This window comes from Crinia signifera, chromosome 19 (assembly GCF_055691185.1).
Source record: "Crinia signifera chromosome 19, ASM5569118v1, whole genome shotgun sequence".
NCBI lineage: Eukaryota > Metazoa > Chordata > Amphibia > Anura > Myobatrachidae > Crinia > Crinia signifera.
Window position 1 is genome coordinate 135174404 of NC_139226.1, and position 19280 is coordinate 135193683.

Consider the following 19280-nt stretch of genomic DNA (forward strand, 5'->3'; position numbering starts at 1 on the left):
TTAACAGAGATAGAGATGTCTGGTTGGTAACTACTTTTCATTGGTGGAAATATAATTAATTCTGTTTTAGAAATATTAAGTTAAAGGTGGCTAGATGACATCCAGAATGAAACGTCAGAAAGGCATTCAGAGACATGGCCCAATACAGATGGGGACAGGTCCAGGGAGGCTAGGTAGAGCTGAGTATCATCCGCATACAGATGGGGACAGGTCCAGGAAGGATAGGTAGAGCTGAGTATCATCCGCATACAGATGATACTAAAATCCAAAAGAGCTGATGCATGTCAGCCTTTTTCATGTGTCACCCTATTGTGTGTCAACTTATAGTGGTCAACCTATAGACTGTTGACCTAATCATGCATAGCATCTTGGGGATGGGACCAAAGTCTAAACACAAAATGCAATTATGTTTTGTATACGCCTTATACACAGAGCCTGAACATAATTCTATACAATATTTCAATTACATTTTGCATAAAACCAAATTTTTGTAAGGTCACACAAGTCAGTTGTTTCATATACAATACACCTTACAAAAGCAGCCTGAATATAGTTTTATATAATATGTTAAATAAGTTGGTTTACTAGGCAAAGGTTTTTACATTGAACTGTCAGAAAGCAGAGGCGTCACGAATATCTGTAGTTTTGTATATTGTATTTTTTGGAGTTTTGGATATGGGAGACTCAACCTGTAGTCACCATAATCACTGATATGATTGTACATAGTTTTTTGGGAAATTGCGTCACCGGACTAGTCCATTCCAAGAACTACAGTGTGGCCCTTATTCAGATCTGATCGCAGTACACATTTGTTCTCAAGATGGGCAAAACCATGTGCACTGCAGGGGTGGGGCCGGTGTAACATGTGCAAAGAGAGTTAGATTTGTGGGTACCTGCATACTATCACGGCTCCCACAATGGGCATCGCACAGGGAAAAATCGCATGCGATCGCATCGCATGCTATGCGATCGCATGTGATGTCATTTTTCACAGAAATCATGGACATGTGTTCAAATCATGTACAATGCACCCCAAATGTCATTTTTCACACTGTATCACCACCCCACGCGAGGGGAGGCGGTACGCGTCCTACGACCTTTTCATACCCCCACTATCCACGTCGGCGTGGAGTTGAGAATAGAAAGTGTGGCGAGCGCAGCGAGCCACCGAGCCCGAAGCGTGGCAAGCGCACGCGGATACCTTCACAGCTATCCGTGTCCCCTCGCGGGCTTCACAGGTATCCGCATCCGCTCGCCACGCTTCGGGCTCGGTGGCTTGCTGCACTCGCCACACTTTCTATTCTCAACTCCACACCGACGTGGATAGTAGGGGTATGAAAAGGTCGTTGGACGCGTACCGCCGCCCCTCGCGGACTTGCTGCGCTCGCCACGCTTCAGGTTGGCGTTGATAGTGGGGGTGATACAGTGTGAAAAATGACAATCGGGGTGCATTTTACATGATTTGAACACATGTCCATGATTTCTGTGAAAAATTACATCGCATGCGATTTTTTTCCCTAATGCATTAAAAACCCGGTAAAATCGCACTGCATCGCAGTGATGCATAGGTGAACACTACACATAGGCCCTTATACAGATCTGATCGCAGTACACATTTTTTTTCAAGATGGGCAAAACCATGTGCACTGCAGGTGGGGCAGGTGTAACATGTGCAAAGAGAGTTAGATTTGTTTGAGTTATTTTGTTTCTGTGCAGGGTAAACACTGGCTGCATTTTTTTACACTGCAATTTAGATTTTAGTTTCAACACACCCCACCTTAATTTAACTCTATCTGCACATGATACATCTGCCCCACCTGCAGTGCACATGGTTTTTCCCATTTTGAGAACAAATTTGTACTGCGATCAGATCTGAATAAGGGCCTGTAGGTGGCCAGGGTTATAATAACTAACCCAATTACAGGATATTCTCCTGATAATGCCGGTGTCTTTACTTGATAGAAGCACAAAAAAACTACAGAGAAGAGCAGTAGCGGAGCTATTATATGCCCCAAACTACTTATTATAATTTTGGATTAGATAAAAAAATAATATAAATATACTGACATTTATTTTTTAATTAAACTTTATCTATGTCACAAAAGAGCTGTACGGTTTGTAAGATTTAGTACATGACTGATGACTATAGAAGCTAAGAATAACTACAAGGTAAGAATAACTAGAGTAGATCAGTTATTATTAGGAAGCGTCTGAAGGAATCGTCCAGACAATGGCCTCCAATCACATCCTATATATTCCCCTTGACAGCTGTAAGAACCATCGCTTGTTTATAATCTATGAGATCACTCTCTACCTTGCTATCAAGTAACTCACAGGAGATAATTACAAATCCTTCATCGGTGAGGATCTTTCTTACAAAACTTTCATCATAGTTAAATACATGTATCCTATGGTTACCAGCAGTGTAATATGTGGCATTTAAGGTACCAATAACAATAAAGTATCCACCAGGTTTAAGCAGCTTTGACATCTTCCTCAGGTTTCTGATGTAATCTTGTTGGTTCTGACTAACCGCTTCCAGCATCACCCCAGTCACTAGACAGTCGGCTTGTGGTAACACCACAGGATCCGTGAGATTCTCTTTGCTGATGTCACATTTCATAATGCGCGTAATTGTCTCCTTTACCTTTTCTTCCTTTACTTGTTCATCGACACTAGAAAATAAACCATTATATTTACATTGTCATTGCAGAACGGTGTTTCAGTTTATTTTAATTTTATGTCTCATTCTACTTTATAATCTGAGAAATGGATTTAAGAATCCAAGCGCAAAACTAAAGGTATGCAGCTGGGTTACTGTAATGATGGTGTTTTGACACCCACCACCAAAAAATACAAGATATACAAACGAGATTACAGAACCACTAGCGCTCCTTCTTGTTCACAATTGATTGATAAGGAAGCGATATTCCAATCAGGTGTATTTTCAGAACCTGAAACAATACAAAATGCCTCCACACACACCCTCACATGAATGAAATATGAGGTGAAATGGAGGCAGTTCAGACAGATTGGTGCAATACGTCTGGTATTAAAGGGGTTAACAATTTATTCGTTTAAAAACACTCACAAACATATGAGGTAAATAGGCATGTAAAGCAAATCCCATATGGTAACAACTGCTGGGCTAGTGTCCCGTGAAAGTTCTTCTCACCACCAAGATGTCATATGGTGCGGAGTAGAAGGTGTCCGATAGCCGGCTCAGGATACCTCAAACCCGTCGGGAAAATGGCAGCAGCAGAAGTCCACAGCAGGGGATCCAACACACTTTACGCGTTTCGGACGCTCAGGTCCTTCGTCAGAAGTGTGTTGATTACTGTCCAGGGAGGGGTATTTATACCCATAACAATGTGGCGGCAATGTCCGGTTTTTTCTATACAGCTGAACGGTGATTATACTCACTTCCCCGTTCTGGCGACTCCCGGAAGTGCGTCACCGCTTTCCGGAAGTAGCTTGCGGGTCATACGTGCGTTCCACCTGGATAACGGACTCTCCGGAAATAGAGCTATATCTCAGCCGCTTTCCGGAAGGCACTCTGCGTGTCATACGTGCGTTCCACGTCTCCTTAAAATGATACACCTGCTGAAAACTTTGATCCCTAAGGGCCTTAATGGCGATTTTGAATTAAAATGTTTTTTAACATGATCTTGCTGCTACAATTCAACCATCATTTTTGCTGCCTGGTGCCTTTTTATGTCATTTTTATATGTCATTTTTCTATGTCATTTTTAAACTGTTTTTATATACTAATTGTTTTTAGAGTATTTTTACCCATGAATATGTAAAATGTGGCGCTCTATCTATTTGTGTGCACTAAATCACTTTATTATTATTTATTGTATAGTAATTGTGAAGCGCAGCCAGCGTGTCAATGAAACTTCATTGATTCCCCTGTCCACGGAGACGTGGAACGCACGTATGACACGCAGAGTGCCTTCCGGAAAGCGGCTGAGATATAGCTCTATTTCCGGAGAGTCCGTTATCCAGGTGGAACGCACGTATGACCCGCAAGCTACTTCCGGAAAGCGGTGACGCACTTCCGGGAGTCGCCAGAACGGGGAAGTGAGTATAATCACCGTTCAGCTGTATAGAAAAAACCGGACATTGCCGCCACATTGTTATGGGTATAAATACCCCTCCCTGGACAGTAATCAACACACTTCTGACGAAGGACCTGAGCGTCCGAAACGCGTAAAGTGTGTTGGATCCCCTGCTGTGGACTTCTGCTGCTGCCATTTCCCCGACGGGTTTGAGGTATCCTGAGCCGGCTATCGGACACCTTCTACTCCGCACCATATGACATCTTGGTGGTGAGAAGAACTTTCACGGGACACTAGCCCAGCAGTTGTTACCATATGGGATTTGCTTTACATGCCTATTTACCTCATATGTTTGTGAGTGTTTTTAAACGAATAAATTGTTAACCCCTTTAATACCAGACGTATTGCACCAATCTGTCTGAACTGCCTCCATTTCACCTCATATTTCATTCATGTGAGGGTGTGTGTGGAGGCATTTTGTATTGTTTCAGGTTCTGAAAATACACCTGATTGGAATATCGCTTCCTTATCAATCAATTGTGAACAAGAAGGAGCGCTAGTGGTTCTGTAATCTCGTTTGTATATCATTCTACTTTATGCCACAAAACAAATCACCTCAGCCACAAAACAAATCACCTCAAAGAGAATAAACTCTTTACTTGTAACTATCAATTACTTTTGTGAAGTGTTTACTGCTCCCTTATGTGTTCTTTATGTTACTACCATTTTCCCCCTGGATAACTACTTCATATTCAGTGGCGTAGATACAGTAAGGCAGCCCCCGCTGCTGCTTGGAGGAGCAGGGGCTGCGTGGGCGCTGGGTGCCGGCACATCACTGAGTGAGTGTGTGACAGTGTGTATGTCAGTGAAAAAAAAACCCTCCCCCCCACACTCACGATCGTGGCTGCTGCCTGTTAGGCAGAGGCTGGTCCTGCTGCTCCTGTAGCTGGCAGATGCTGTAGCCGGAGCTAATAAAAATGGCTGCCCCCATAGGGCTACAAAAAGATGGCCGCCGTCCTCCAATCAGCAGCCAAAGTTTCATTTCATAGAAACACTAGAGCCGGGTAGAGAGAGGAAGAGGGGGCGGGGCCTAACGGAGGAGTGCTCAGTTCTGGCCAGAGGAGCTGAAGGAGGAAGTTTTGATGAACCCCAGGAGCCTGAGGCTGGGATGAGAGACACAGAGGTCAGGGGTGAAGATACTCCAGAGAGCAGAAGACCCTGCTGCATGCCTACTCCACCTTTTCATTAATCAGGTAAGTGTCTTGAGGGAGGGGAGAGCTTATCTATCTATCTATCTATCTATCTATCTATCTATCTATCTATCACACAATATATGTGTCAGTGTGGACATATGAAAGCTTTGCTGGTGTGGGGTGTCATTTTGCTTAGAATATGTGTAGACTATGGGGGGAATTCAGGATACAGACAGATGGCCGGCATTTGGGATGCCGGCAGTCAAAATACCGAACCAGCATCCCAAAGGAGGGAATCTTGTCCCCACAGCCTAATTCTTCCCCTAACCCCTGTAACTGCTGCCTAAACCTAACCCCCCACCCCCGCCCAGGCATCCTAAATTTAAGTGACCCCTTATATGTGTCTAGACCTAACCATCCCAAATACTGCCTAACCCTAAGCCCTGTACCTCACTACCTAAACCTAACCCTCCCTCCCTGCAGCCTAACTCAAATTTTCCCCCACCTGCAGCCTAACCCTAACCTTCCCCACCCGCAGGCTAACCCTTATTGCCCCCCTTCCTCAACATGACTCTAACCCGCCCCAGTATACTTACGTTCTGCATCCCGGTAGTCGGCATTCTAATTAATGTTAAGATTCTGGTGCCGGGATGCCAGCATTGGTATGTTAAACGCCAGGATGCTGAACACTTCCCAGGGAATTCAATTAGGTGCCAGGAGGATTAGCCTGGTGAATCCGTGTGACACTTGCACAGTTTATTGCAGTGGGGATCTTGCATAAAACTACTACCAGACCCATAGGCAGCAAGCACTTTTATGCTCCTCCTCTCCCTGCCCAGAATGTACCCCCTCTCACTGCCCATTATCTGTCCCCCATCCCTCTCTGCCCAGGATCTGTCCTCCTCTTCCTGCCCATTATCTGTCCCCCAATACCTCTCTGTCCAGCACCTGTCCCCGCCTTCACAGCATCTGTCTCCTCCCCACCCTCTGCCCATATCTGAACCACTCTCTCTCCACACATATGTACCACCCTCTCCCTGCCCAGCATCTATCATCCTCTCCCTGCCCAGCATCTATCCCCCTCTCCCTGCCCACCATCTGTTCCCCCCTCCTTGCCCTTCATCTCTCCCCCTCTCTGACCATATTCCCCCCCCCCTCCCCTCTCTCTGTCAGGAGAGCTCAGTGCGCACAGTGCCTGCAACTCCCGGCAACGAGCATATAGGTTAAAAAAATTAATATATCGCAGGGGGGGCGCCCAAAACTTTTTTGGCAGGGGGGCGCAAAATTTCTAGTTACGCCACTGTTCATATTCATGTATCGTTCATACGTCATGTACCATGCCTGACTAGTTGGGTGACATTCTATGGGATGAGATTTGTGTTTTTTGGCGATTATTAGTAAAAAAAAATGGCGACATCGCATTTTTCCTTGAAATCGCATATTTAATAGGATGCGCTAAGGGACGGATATCGCATATTATGTGCGATAACTCATGCGGACTGAAAGTGTGTGTAAAAATCGCATTTTTATCGCATCCAGATGTTTTCGTACAGAAAAGTATACAAATCGCTTATTTAATGGAATGCGTTTTCGCAAATCGCACTTTTAAGGTGTCTAATAATCGCACTTTTTTTCAGACCAGGTTCTGTTGGGCGATTTGGCCCAGAACTCACTTTGGTCAAGTGCACAAATGGTTAATTTCAACACAGGTGCCCTCAATTTCACTCAGAAACACCCCTACATATACCCCAACATCATTAAGGACACCTGTGAGGGTTTGAGACATGGAGATTTTGCAGAGTGGTTTGGAGTTGCTTATTTGTGATGTGGCCCATTTGGAGGAGCTGCGCAGGAGGGAGGAAGCTGCACACCAGATTATTATTATTATTATTATTATAATTTTATTTATAAGGCGCCACAAGTGTTTCGCAGCGCCGTACAAAGGAACAATACAGGGAGACAAAGCTTGGCATAACATTGAATAAATAACAAAAATTCAGTACAAACAGGTAGCCCCCCGACTACTGCGTACCCCACGTATGTATTGTGCTCGGCTGTACCTTGACTCCCTCTCGGATCAACAGGTTGTGGGGATGTTTAGGCTGAACCGCAATAACCTGTTGGACTTATATGAGCAGGTGAGAGATGATTTGGACCCTTCGGGGGAGGCAACTGTGCAGTGTCTGGGCTGCAGAAATTAATGTGTACCCTCTACTATTTGGCCACTGGCTCCACTCAGTCTGTGACCTCATAGTCCTTGGGGGTATCACAGCCCACTTTCTCTAAGCATTTTACGCAAGTGTTACTTGCTTTAAAGAAGTTGTGGTGCACATACATCAGATTCCCACGTTCTGAGTTGGAGTGGCAGGACCACAAGGTGGCTTTCTATAGAATCTCAGCATTCCCTCACGTGCTGGGAGCTATAGACTGCACACACATTGGGATTAGGGCACCGCACGTGCGGGGATACGTCTATGTCAATCGGCGTGGGTGGCACTCTTTGAAAGTTCAGGTGGTATGTGATGGTCATCTCAAAATCCTAAGTGTTGTAGCAGGCTTCCCTGGGAACTGCCATGAAGCCTATATTCTGAGGCACTCAGCCCTCTGCAACAGATTCAACCAACAACAAATGCCAGAGGGCTGGCTACTAGGTAAGTACATTTTTACATATTACCCTGTCTGTCCTTATTTATACCTGCTCGAATGTGTGTGTTTCCAGTTTCACAAGCATATTGCTCTTGTCCCAGTGACTCCTGTTTGCACAATGCACATACCTTACCATATAAGGCAATAACTTCCTATCTGTGTTTTAGGTGACTCAGGATATGGGTGTGTTTCCTGGCTCATGACACCTTTGCGCTCCCCAGAGGGCCCTGCACAGCAACGGTATAATGAATCCCATATTGCAACCTGCAATGTGGTGGAGCGTACGTTTGGAGTGTTGAAAAGTAGATTCCGGTATTTGGACTGGTCATCGGGTACGCTGCTTTACCACCCATCAAAAGTAGTGATGATCGTCCAGGCTTGCTGCATGTTACACAACATAGCCCTGTCCCAACCAGCCTATGTGGAGGAGGAACATTCAGCAGTCATGCAGGAAGCCCAACCTACCACACCTTGGGTAGTGAGGGGTACGCAGAGGGGGAATCTGGTGCGTACAGAAATCATCAGGTGTTACTTTTCTGGTAAGCACATGTGCCCTGTATTCCAACATGTACCTTTGCTGTAAGTGTACTCTTAAACAAATTATTTAGCAATACCATCTGTTTCCACCCACATTTAGCCTAATACACAGAGCCCAACTGATGCAGCTGGTGGTGCTGACCTATCCCTTGCTGTAATCAACCTTGTAAGTACATTTGTAATATGTATGAATTAATTTTGCTCTAAAACATGGGTCACCTGGTGTTGTGGAACTACACCTGCCAGCATGCCCTGACACACTATAACCATTACAGTCCAAACAATGAGTGCCAGAGCTTGCTGGAATATGTAGTTCCACAACCTTTGACGGGCCAGGAGTTACCCAACACTACTTTTCAGCAATCCCATGGCCATATACCATTACACTATGTCATATTTCAAACAATTGTTTTAAAAATAATACACACACAAAATGGTATGCGTTTAGACATTTTTAATGCAGTATAGTATGTCATAAACAACCTGCATTGTTGTCACTCAAACATTCGTACTGTCGGGGGATGTTACAAGATGTATTGCATATGACATGTAAATAAAAAATATAAAAAACAAATTAACTATTTTTTCCCACCATCAGCCCACCCTAAACCACTTCCTGAAGCTGCACCCAGGCCAACCCGGGTCCTAATACTCAGACGGGGTGGGGAAGTGGGGGAGCCACTTACTGGGGTGCTAGATACACTACTCAGTGTAGATGCTGCTGCACCTATGACATTGACCTCCATCTGCTGAATTTGTGCCTGCATACCTATTAAGGCATTGGTCTGCGCTGTACACGATTGGCTAAGTGCAGCTATACTTTGCGCAAAGCTTCCAATATGGCTATTCTGTTCCCTTACAGCAGAAGTAAGATCTGCAAAACGGGTGTCAATGCTATTAGTCATGCGCACATGAGTACCTACACCAACCCGTACACTCCTTGAAATTTTTTTTAATTGAAGAAAAGTGTGACGCATGTACCCCTGGATGTTCCCTATTTGCAGGCTTTGGGAGGCCATAAATTCAATTTGTTTCTCTTTGAAATTTACCAAGGAGTTAGCTACTTGTGCAGCAGAAGCTGCTGTATGGGGTGTGTTTGTGGGTGGGGGTGGGTTGGGAGACACCCCACTTGGTGGAAGATCACTCTGTTATGACGTCTGTATTTCCTCCTCAGCCGCAAAGGTCTCCACGGGTTTTAGAATGATGTCCATTTCGTCCAACATCATAACAGAGGATTCTGTGGGTTGTGTTTCTAGTTGTATAGTACCTGTGGATACAGATGAAGAGATAAGTACTGATGCATATATAGGCCAGTCTCTCTTCAGTACTGTTTTTGAAAGGGCTTGAGATGCTGAACGCACATACCTAGGGGTATTATGTACTTACACATGTACCCCGATACAGCATGTAACATTGACATTAATAATAAGTGAGATGGCTAGGTCAGATTACATTCATTTCCGTTGCAATGTAGCAGCAGGAGATGAATGCAGTCTGAGATATTGTTGATGTGACATGGGTGTGTGTACTGTATGTGTAATGGCCTGTTTTTTGTTCCTTTACCTGCTTCCACAGATTCAGCTCCAACGGGCCTTCTTTTCTGTGATGCGTGAGCACTTCGGGACGGACAATCTGTGAAAGGAAAGATGGGCAGCCATTATCTACCTTGCAATTGATAAACATTTATGCAAAATATGCATTGAAATGACATTACTGGACAATACTATACTTCCTTTGGTTAAGGACTACATTATTTAGTCCCCACATTATTTGACATATGTTTTACACCTGAAATTTTATTTAGATTATTATTAAACTATTTGACACATTACAACTGGTGAAAAATCTGTGGTATGTAGGCATGGCAGCTAAACCACCAGTACACCCCTCAATGGTAGCTTTTAATACAAAAATGGGCTAATGACATACCAGAAATTAGCCAAATAGAAGATATTATTGGAACGCCGCCACAATCACTTAAGGTGTTAAATGCAGTCTATCGGCAAGAGGTTTTTATGCGTACTGTACACAGGGCATACATAACGCCACATAGACGTAGTTTTATGGTCCAAGAAGAAACTGGGGCTTGAATGAAGTGTGGAATTTCTGTGGCCAACTTTGCACACTGCATGTGGTCATGCTGTAAAGTACGTCGATATTGGTGGAAGGTTCTAAACTTTTTGTATGAAATGTTTCATGTAAAGTTCACCTTTGACCCCTTGGCACTGATGGGCTTATCCTTTAAAAAATGGTTTACGGAAAATTTTAACAAGAATGATATAGCTCTCCTTATTATAATCTTGGCGGTTGCAAAGAAATGCATACTTATGTTTTGGACTAAAAGAGCAGCTCCACAACTCGAGACCCTTAAAAGAAAACTCACACAGATTTTATATTTTGATAGGAAGTATGCCAAATTGGATCTTGTTCATGGAGTGAGAAAGTTTATGGCAAAGTGGTCTCCATTTATGAACACCTTGGACACTAAGTCTAAGGCCCATATTCTCTCCATTTTTGAAACTACAAACGAATCGGAATGACAATCTAAATGTATACCTCTCCTTTATCCCTTGTATAAGGCAACTTTGTATATCTTCCTTGCTCTAGAATTTGTAATACAGATTCAAAGGAGGTATGGAACACCTCTGAATAGGTATATTCTCTTGATTCTGGCATACTGAAATTAAAGGTTTATTCATAGAATTATGGTGACTGTCTAGAGATGAAAGTTGTGTATGGTGTAAACAGTCTATTAATATGAATGAATGTATATACATACCTTTCTTTTTTGTAATCTGATCGCAGGATGTCACTTCCTAACCTTCAACAAATCGTACTAACATTAATATTCCTTCCTTCCCCTCCCCCCCCCCCCCCCCCCCTATACCTTCCTTGATGTTTTCTTGTGTATTGTCACGTTTTGTCCTGTCTTGGTCTTTTATTGTTCCATGTAATATATGTTCAATTTAAATAGGACTACTAAGGGACAGGTGTAATAGCAAAGTAGAAAACGTGTCCCTATCAAGGCATAGCTGGTAATAATTATTAATCGTGGTGTTTAAGGTCACAGAGCAATTCAGAGAATATCTTCTTTGTCAACTGTTTAATATTGATGGTAAGATACAATGATTTGTAAGATGATATGTTTACAGACACCTGTTCAAAATGCATGGGACGCAAAATGTTCATTATCTTATGTTAAGCAATGAAAATTTGAATAAACAGATTTAAAAAAAAAAAAAAACACCAGTACACCAATGTTTTTTGGGCCACATACATGTTAAGCTGCTAGAAAGAATGTTAAAGTGTTGATCAATATAAGCAGTTGTGGAACTACAAGGCCCAGCATTATGACCAATTTGAAAGTAGGAGTAGGCAATTTTTTTTGCCTGACCTTGCTGGGCTATGTAGTTCCACAGCAGCACTTTACATAGAATAACAATACAAGTGAACATTACAGTTTGAAAACATTGCCATGTATGTTTAAGATTGCATGTGGTCACACTTACCAGCTCTGGGTGGCGTCGCCGGCCTATCGGTATCCGCGACGTGCATGCCAGGCAGGACCTCAGGGGGTATGATTCTTTTGAGCTTGACCTCATAGGACATGTAGCAGACAGTGGTGGGGCTTCCTCCGCCAGTCTTGGTGGCCTCCTCCAACTCCATGGCCATTTTACTTTTGAGGTGCCTCTTTATATCGTTGAACTTCTTCTTGACGTTTCTGACCAGGCGCTTGTGCTGACTTACAGCGTTCACCGCCTGGGTGTTGTCCTTCCACATAGCCCTTTTCCGCTGTGCAGTGGTCTTGTGGTGACTTTTCCCCAGTAACCGGTCAAACACGGGTATGATAGCCCGGACAAGCGCAGCATTTTCCTCGTAGGAGAATCTGACCTTTCGGACACTTTTTGTGCGGCCAGCTTCTAACTCCTCCTCCTCCTCCTCATTTTCTACTCCAGCCATGTACCCCTCCTCCTCCATGCCAGTGTCTTCCTCCTCCTCACCTCCATCTTCCTCCACCTCTGACATGTGGCCCTCCTGCAGCTGCTCTGGGTAATGGAATAGGTCCTGGGTATAGGATGGGGATGCCAGCGGATTCTCCACCTCCTCCTGCTGGGGCTGGTCCGCCAGGGCCTGGTCTGGGGCTGGCCTTGCTGTGGCCATGCTGCCTGCCACACTGCTGGCTCTCCCTGTAATGGAGGACGACCTCAGCAGTCCTCTGCTGCCTCTCCCACTTGGCTGGCTGCTGCCACTGCCTCCTCTGCCACTGCTCCCTCTGCCACTGCTCCCTCTGCCACTCCTCACTCTGCCACTCCTCACTCTGCCACTCCTCACTCTGCCACCAACACCTCTTCCTCTGCTCACACTGCCACTGCTCCTCTCCATGCTCCTTACTTCCTATCAAAGAGTGAAATGGCGCCAGTGCCCCTTTATATAGGGGGTGTGATGCATAATGGAGGGAACAGAGGTGGGCCAATAGGTTAAGGGGGTTCTTAGTCATGCGTAGACAGTCTTGTAAACGCACTCCGGTTGGTCCAAAACTCACACATGAACGGCGGAAGAAATCAAACTTTTTTGTGTCATAAAATCGCACCACTTCGCCGCAACTCGCACTACATCGCACTTTTCAGCCTCCAAACCGCATCCCATTAAATATGCGATTTATTACATAAAAATGTGGGTACTCTTTACCTAGATGGGCGCCAGCGATTGAAATCGCGGGCGTCGGGGGTAAAAATCGCGGTCATCGCGGGCATCGCGGGCATCGCGGGTAAATCGCGATGCCCGCGATGACCGCGATTTTCCCATAGGGAACAATGTTAAAAAGGCTGATTGACCGCGATTTTACTGTTAAATGCCTCAATGGACCCGATTTGGCCATAGGAATCAATGTTAAATGGGCCACAGAGCCCAAATAAGCACAATTAACCCTTAAATGTCCCCCCAAATTTTTAACGCCACCCCACGATCCACGCCAACCCGAAGCGTGGCGAGCGCAGCGAGCCCACGAGGGGCGGCGGTACGCGTCCTCCGACCTTTTCATGCCCTACTATCCACTAGGGCGTGGAGTGAGAATAGAATAGCGTGGCGAGCGCAGCGAGCCACCGAGCCCGAAGCGTGGCGAGCGTAGCGAGCCCCGCGAGGGGACGCGGATACCTTCACAGGTAGACGCGTCCCCTCGCGGGCTTCACAGGTGTCCGCGTCGCCACGGACACCTGTGAAGCCCGCGAGGGGACGCGTATAACTGTGAAGGTATCCGCGTCCGCTCGCCACGCTTCGGGCTCGGTGGCTCGCTGCGCTCGCCACACTATTCTATTCTCACTCCACGCCCTAGTGGATAGTAGGGCATGAAAAGGTCGGAGGACGCGTACCGCCGCCCCTCGCGGGCTCGCTGCGCTCGCCACGCTTCGGGTTGGCGTGGATCGTGGGGTGTCGTTAAAAATTTGGGGGGACATTTAAGGGTTAATTGTGCTTATTTGGGCTCTGTGGCCCATTTAACATTGATTCCTATGGCCAAATCGGGTCCATTGAGGCATTTAGCAGTAAAATCGTGTCCATCGGGCCTTTTAACATTGATTCCTATGGCAAATCGGGAGCATCGCGTCGCGGGCATCGCGGGTACATTTATGGCCGGCCGCGACGCGACCGACACGATTTCCATGTTTAACATGGGTTTCAATGGGAAATCGCGGGCATCGCGTCGGTCGTGTCGCGGCCAGACATAAATGTACCCGCGATGACCACGACGGGCGCCCATCTAAGTAAAGAGTACCAAAATGTGATTTAAAAAAGTGCGAAGAGCGGCGATGTGGAGCGAGATAAAAAAATGCGCTTTTATCTCATCCCATAGAATGTCACCCGTTGTGTCTTATACACACATCATATCATGTAATTTTAATTCACATTGTGCATGTTTCAAATAGCCAATGTAATGAAACTACTGTATGTTATATTAACACTGCATTCTTGTTTCCTAGTAAAGTGGACATTGTGCAACAATCTCCTTTATGCCAAGTTTGGCAATAATCTGCTTTCAGCCAGTCAGCAGATGCTTGAAAAGAAACCATCACTGATTGGCTGAGAGCAATCTCATATAGCCAATCAGCCCAGTGACTAACATGACAACTGTGATTTTGGTTAATGTTTGTGGATTGGGACACTGTATTTATTGTACACTGGATTGGGACATTTGATTACTCATTGCACTCATTCAGTGGTCTGAGAACAGCCTTGGAAGTATGCAGTGGGAGTGTGCTTCAGACAGTGATAAAATACTTTGAGCCAGAAAGAAATATGAGTAAAAGTTTTTGTTGTCCCCCTTATTTCCTAGAATCAGCACCAGGTTCTTGAGCCAGCCCTATTGGTGGATATACAGAAGAGAAATACACCTAGATATCGCCCAAATTTCTAAAAACCAGCACTTACTAAAGGCAGCATGAAAATTCCACAGCCAGACAACATGCATGGTGAGTTCACCATGGCCAAAGCCAGGGCCGGCGCTACCCACTCAGCAGCTCCTGCAAAGCAGGGAGACGCCATGCTGAAAAGGCGCCGTCTCCCTCCCTGCTCTGCTAAAGCTGCCTCAGCCCTCACTGTCACTGCCTCCTGCACGCCGCCCGTAGCACCTGTCTAACAGCGGGCGGCAGTATGGAGAGGCTGAGCATCTCCCTGCACCGCGCACACACTGTGCTCCTCCTGTGACCTGCCCCCTCTTCCTCAGGGACACTTGCACTGAGGCATGTAGCGCTGTCTGTGAATGCCTGGATGACATGTCATGTCCGGATCCGCCCCCTACCCATTGCTCCCTGCGCCTGTCAGCTGTCAATTAAAAGACGAACAGGCAGCAGCGCCCCTCCCCTTCCTTCCCTCTTCTCAGTGTGATGTGCCAGTGCTGCTGCCAGTCCTCAACACTCCGCCCCCTCTATCTCCTCCCGTCTTCTTCCATCTCCTCCTTCTCTCCCCTCCTTTCCCCCTCAGTCATGAGTGCTGCACATACTTTTTGTACTGCTTTCGGATCGCATCGCACACACATTGCATGCATGCTGTGCGATGCGATCTAGGCCATAACGTATGCGATTCTCGCAGCGTGTATGGGCACCTTTAGTGCCTCCAACATTTTGTGGACATAGCAATGAGATGGTGTATGCATACTGAGATCCTCCATAGGATCGCATGTTGCATACACTCCCACAATCGGGCTGCAGCTTGTTGCAATGGAAATGTGAAAGGGCGCAAAATGTATGGTTTGCAGGAGGGCGTTGGACACCCTAGCACCGGCCCTGGCCAAAGCATTAACCCCCAAATAGTCACCACAGCCTTGGGATTCCTCAGATAATGGGGGTCATACACAAAGAAGGGGTCTCTGCTTGTGATGATCCCTTATGGCTAGGACGAAGCCTAGCCATGAGGGCTAAGTTTAGTTGAGTGCTAAGTTTATAGCATTTCAGGTAAATGTAGAATTATGCTGGTACTTGGAGAACCACAAGCAACAGAATATGGTTCATAAAGAGCCTACTGTTGCCTATAATCCGCCTTCAGAATTACTAAAATAAAGACAGTATACAAACATTGTTGACAGTACAAATTATCACATATACATACCTTGTCCTTGGTGCCACGCAGTCCACTTCTCCAGGGATGATCCTCTACATGTGAGGAGGGGAGCATTCATACTCACCTATCATTGCAATGATTGGAGAAGGGCTGTATGTGTATACACATATATCTCCTATAGGTCCAGCCTGGTTTGGGAATTATTATTTTTTTTATAACCACCTGGATGCTACTGTAGGCTCATGGCAATGATAGATGAGTTTAGATTCCCCCACCATGTGGTTGATTCTACTTGAATAAGTAGACCTTGTAGCACCAGGAACAAGGTAAGGATATGTGAGTGTGAGTGTTGGTATTAAAGTTATACCATATATACCAGCAATTAAAGGTATTCTGTCATAGGATAATGTACTGTAACTATATGACACAGACATTGGACTAAAAAGTCTGTTTTGACTCAGGTTACGACCTTGCTGTAAACTCTATTAATGGATTCCCAGACACCTTCATTTACCCAATTAGTATCTAGGGTGTTGCACGTACAGTACAGTAGATAATTATCTGATCTCTGTCAAATTTGTAACAATGACCTGTTATGTTATGTGATTGTTAGAATGATTTCTTCATGTGAATCATAATTTATGTTCTTACATGATTAGAATCATATATTACCTGACACCTGCCAGCTCGGCAGCAATCTTAGATGCATGAGTCCAATCAAACGCCCCAGTGCGGGTGTTCACCCATTTGTTGAGTTCCATAATACAGGAGTCTGTTAGTTTTAGTATTATGATCTCTTTAAAATATTCACAGAAACCAAAAAGATGATGAATGGTGGATCCCTTACTGATGTCAATCAAAGTTTCTCCTTTAATACGGCCTGCGGGGATAGACTCAGATAAGTAGGAATGTAACATTCTATATAGTTGTAGTGAGTCAATGGCAAAGAATGATAATGTGTGTCCCAGCATTGGTGAAATAGTGAATAAATGGATTTCATAATCTATGTTTCATGGTATGATACTGAAGAGCAGACTTGTTAAACCTGGTAAATTGTAAAATGTCCGGTGATAACACCGCAGCTAATCAGCTACAAACTGCCATTTTTCAAAGCTTGCCTTTCACAGAACAGTTAAGAGCTGATTGGCTGCTGCATTATCACCTTCCGCTTTATCACGTCACCAGGCTTCATACATCTGCCCCTGAGAGCCTTTACCTACCACCATACAGTAATAAAGGGCCGGCAATCTAAGGGTTACTGCATTGCTGCAAAGTAATTGGCACATGGTGTATATGAGACATGGTGTATATGAGACATAGTGATTGCAGATATTCCGGTATATAACAGGGGATCTTATATGTCTGAGAACTGGAATTGATCCCAAATATGATATATTCTGTCATTGAATAATAGGTAGCCATGTTTATGATTTCCAAGTCTGCTAACACAAATGTGTTGTGGTCATAGAGTTTGGGGGATAGCGATCTTCTACTCCATAAGATTGGAAAAGATGTGTCCTTATACACTGGGCTAGTGATACATAAACAGACTCAGTTGCCCACAGATGTCAACGTGTCACATACAGATGGAGCCGGGCTCCCTCTTGCTGGCGAATCGCCAGAACCTCACCGCTGGTGATCCGCCAGCAGCCCGGCTCTCCATCTGACTGAGACGCGCGTGAGTCTCAGTTTCCGTCGATGGGGCGACGGGAACCCTGTCCGTCTCCGCTTCAGGGAGACTACAGGGTTAGGAGGGGGTGCGGGGAGGCGGTGGGGACCCCGGGTGACCACCGACAAGCCGGCGGGGACCCGGGAGAAGCGCCGTCGGAAGGGGACACCCGCGCATCTCGTGCGCTCGTGTCCCCTTTCGCAGTACAGATAGCGGGTGGCGGGGGATGGCGGCTGGCATCGCCATCGCCATCCCCTGCAAAGAAGAGACCCGCTCAATCTGTATCAAATATATCAACATAGTGTCCTTGATGATTTTGCTTTGATAAAGATGTGTTTTGGATCTGGCATATCTGTATGGGTGTGGTATAGGACCCCGACAATCAAGGTCCCGACAGTCATTAGCCTGACGTTGGGATCCCAACTGCCCAGACTCAGACAGCAGGGGAAGCGCAATGAAGCCCCTTGTGGGATTGCTGCCCTCACCACGCTGCGGTCACTGTGGCTCACTACGCTTGCCACCTATTCTCCCTCTATGGGGGGTTGTGGACCCCCACGAGGGAGAATAGCCGGTGGCCATCGGAATCCGGAGTGTCAGGCTTTAAAATTTGGGTTTCTGACATCGGTGTAATGACTGTCAGAATCCCGACTGTCTGTCAGCCATCCGGCACCCATCTGTATTTAAGCAGGAAAAGACAAAAGGGGAGTAAATCCTGGGCTCTGCACCAACCGGCTGTTGGAGACTAGAACGCTCTTCACTTGGTCGCCTGTGCTCACTAGACAGCACTGAGCATTCTCAAGTGAGTCCCCTAGTGTTAGCTCTGTACAGGAAGGAACCGGATGTCTCATTTCCTTCCTCCACTGTCTGAGAGAGAAGTTTCATGCTGCTGAGCATTAACACTGTGGAGCGGAGCCTGGTACGATCTCACTGCTGCTTATATTTGAGAGTATCAGACTGTACGGCCATGCAGTCTGTTACCACCAAAAGCATGAGCTACTGGGGGCATTACATTTCTTACAAGCTGCTGCATAGTCCCTGGCACTGCCAACTAATGTTCTGATTACTCTGTTGTGTGGATTAACATTACCCAAACACTGCAACACTCTGCCAACATAGATGTGAAGACATTCACCAAGGTAAGTAGAACAATGGAGACAGAAGACAGCACAGTGTAGTGAACTGATACATCTGATAGGGATGTGTTTGGTATCCTGTTATAAGGGAAGGTGACAGTTGGAATACTGATACTGGAATGCCCAGACAGTGCTGGATCTACGACACTGCTCACAATGCTGGAACACCAACTGAATCCCAAATATATTAATGTTGGGGCTGGTTAAGAATAGTCTGTGAATGTATGTGTGTGTGTGTGTGGGGGGGGTAGGTTTAGGAAGTATAGGGGGGTTTAGGGCAAGGCTGCAGACAGGGGGAATGTTAAGGCAAGGGTGCATAGGGTGAATGGTTTGTCACTAGGAAGGGATGATTAGTCACTAGGGAAGTCTGGAAAGGTTTGTATTGGGGGGTGTCTAGGCCTTGGTCAGGAATATGATGGGGGAGAGTCAGGCTGCAGGAAGGAGGCTTATGGGGAAATGTTACAAATCTTACATTGGGATTCCAACATCC

General features: G+C 45.7%; 1 protein-coding gene across 1 annotated transcript; it reads right to left on the bottom strand.

The window, feature by feature from the left end:
• Positions 1-2248: 2248 nt before the first annotated feature.
• Positions 2249-16905, bottom strand: LOC146041642 (indolethylamine N-methyltransferase-like). The gene is made up of 2 exons (XM_083161575.1): positions 16661-16905; positions 2249-2675 (listed from the first exon to the last, which is right to left on the bottom strand). The coding sequence occupies exons 1-2, from the start codon at positions 16903-16905 to the stop codon at positions 2249-2251; spliced, it is 672 nt and encodes a 223-aa protein (XP_083017701.1).
• Between the last annotated feature and the right edge of the window lie 2375 nt (positions 16906-19280).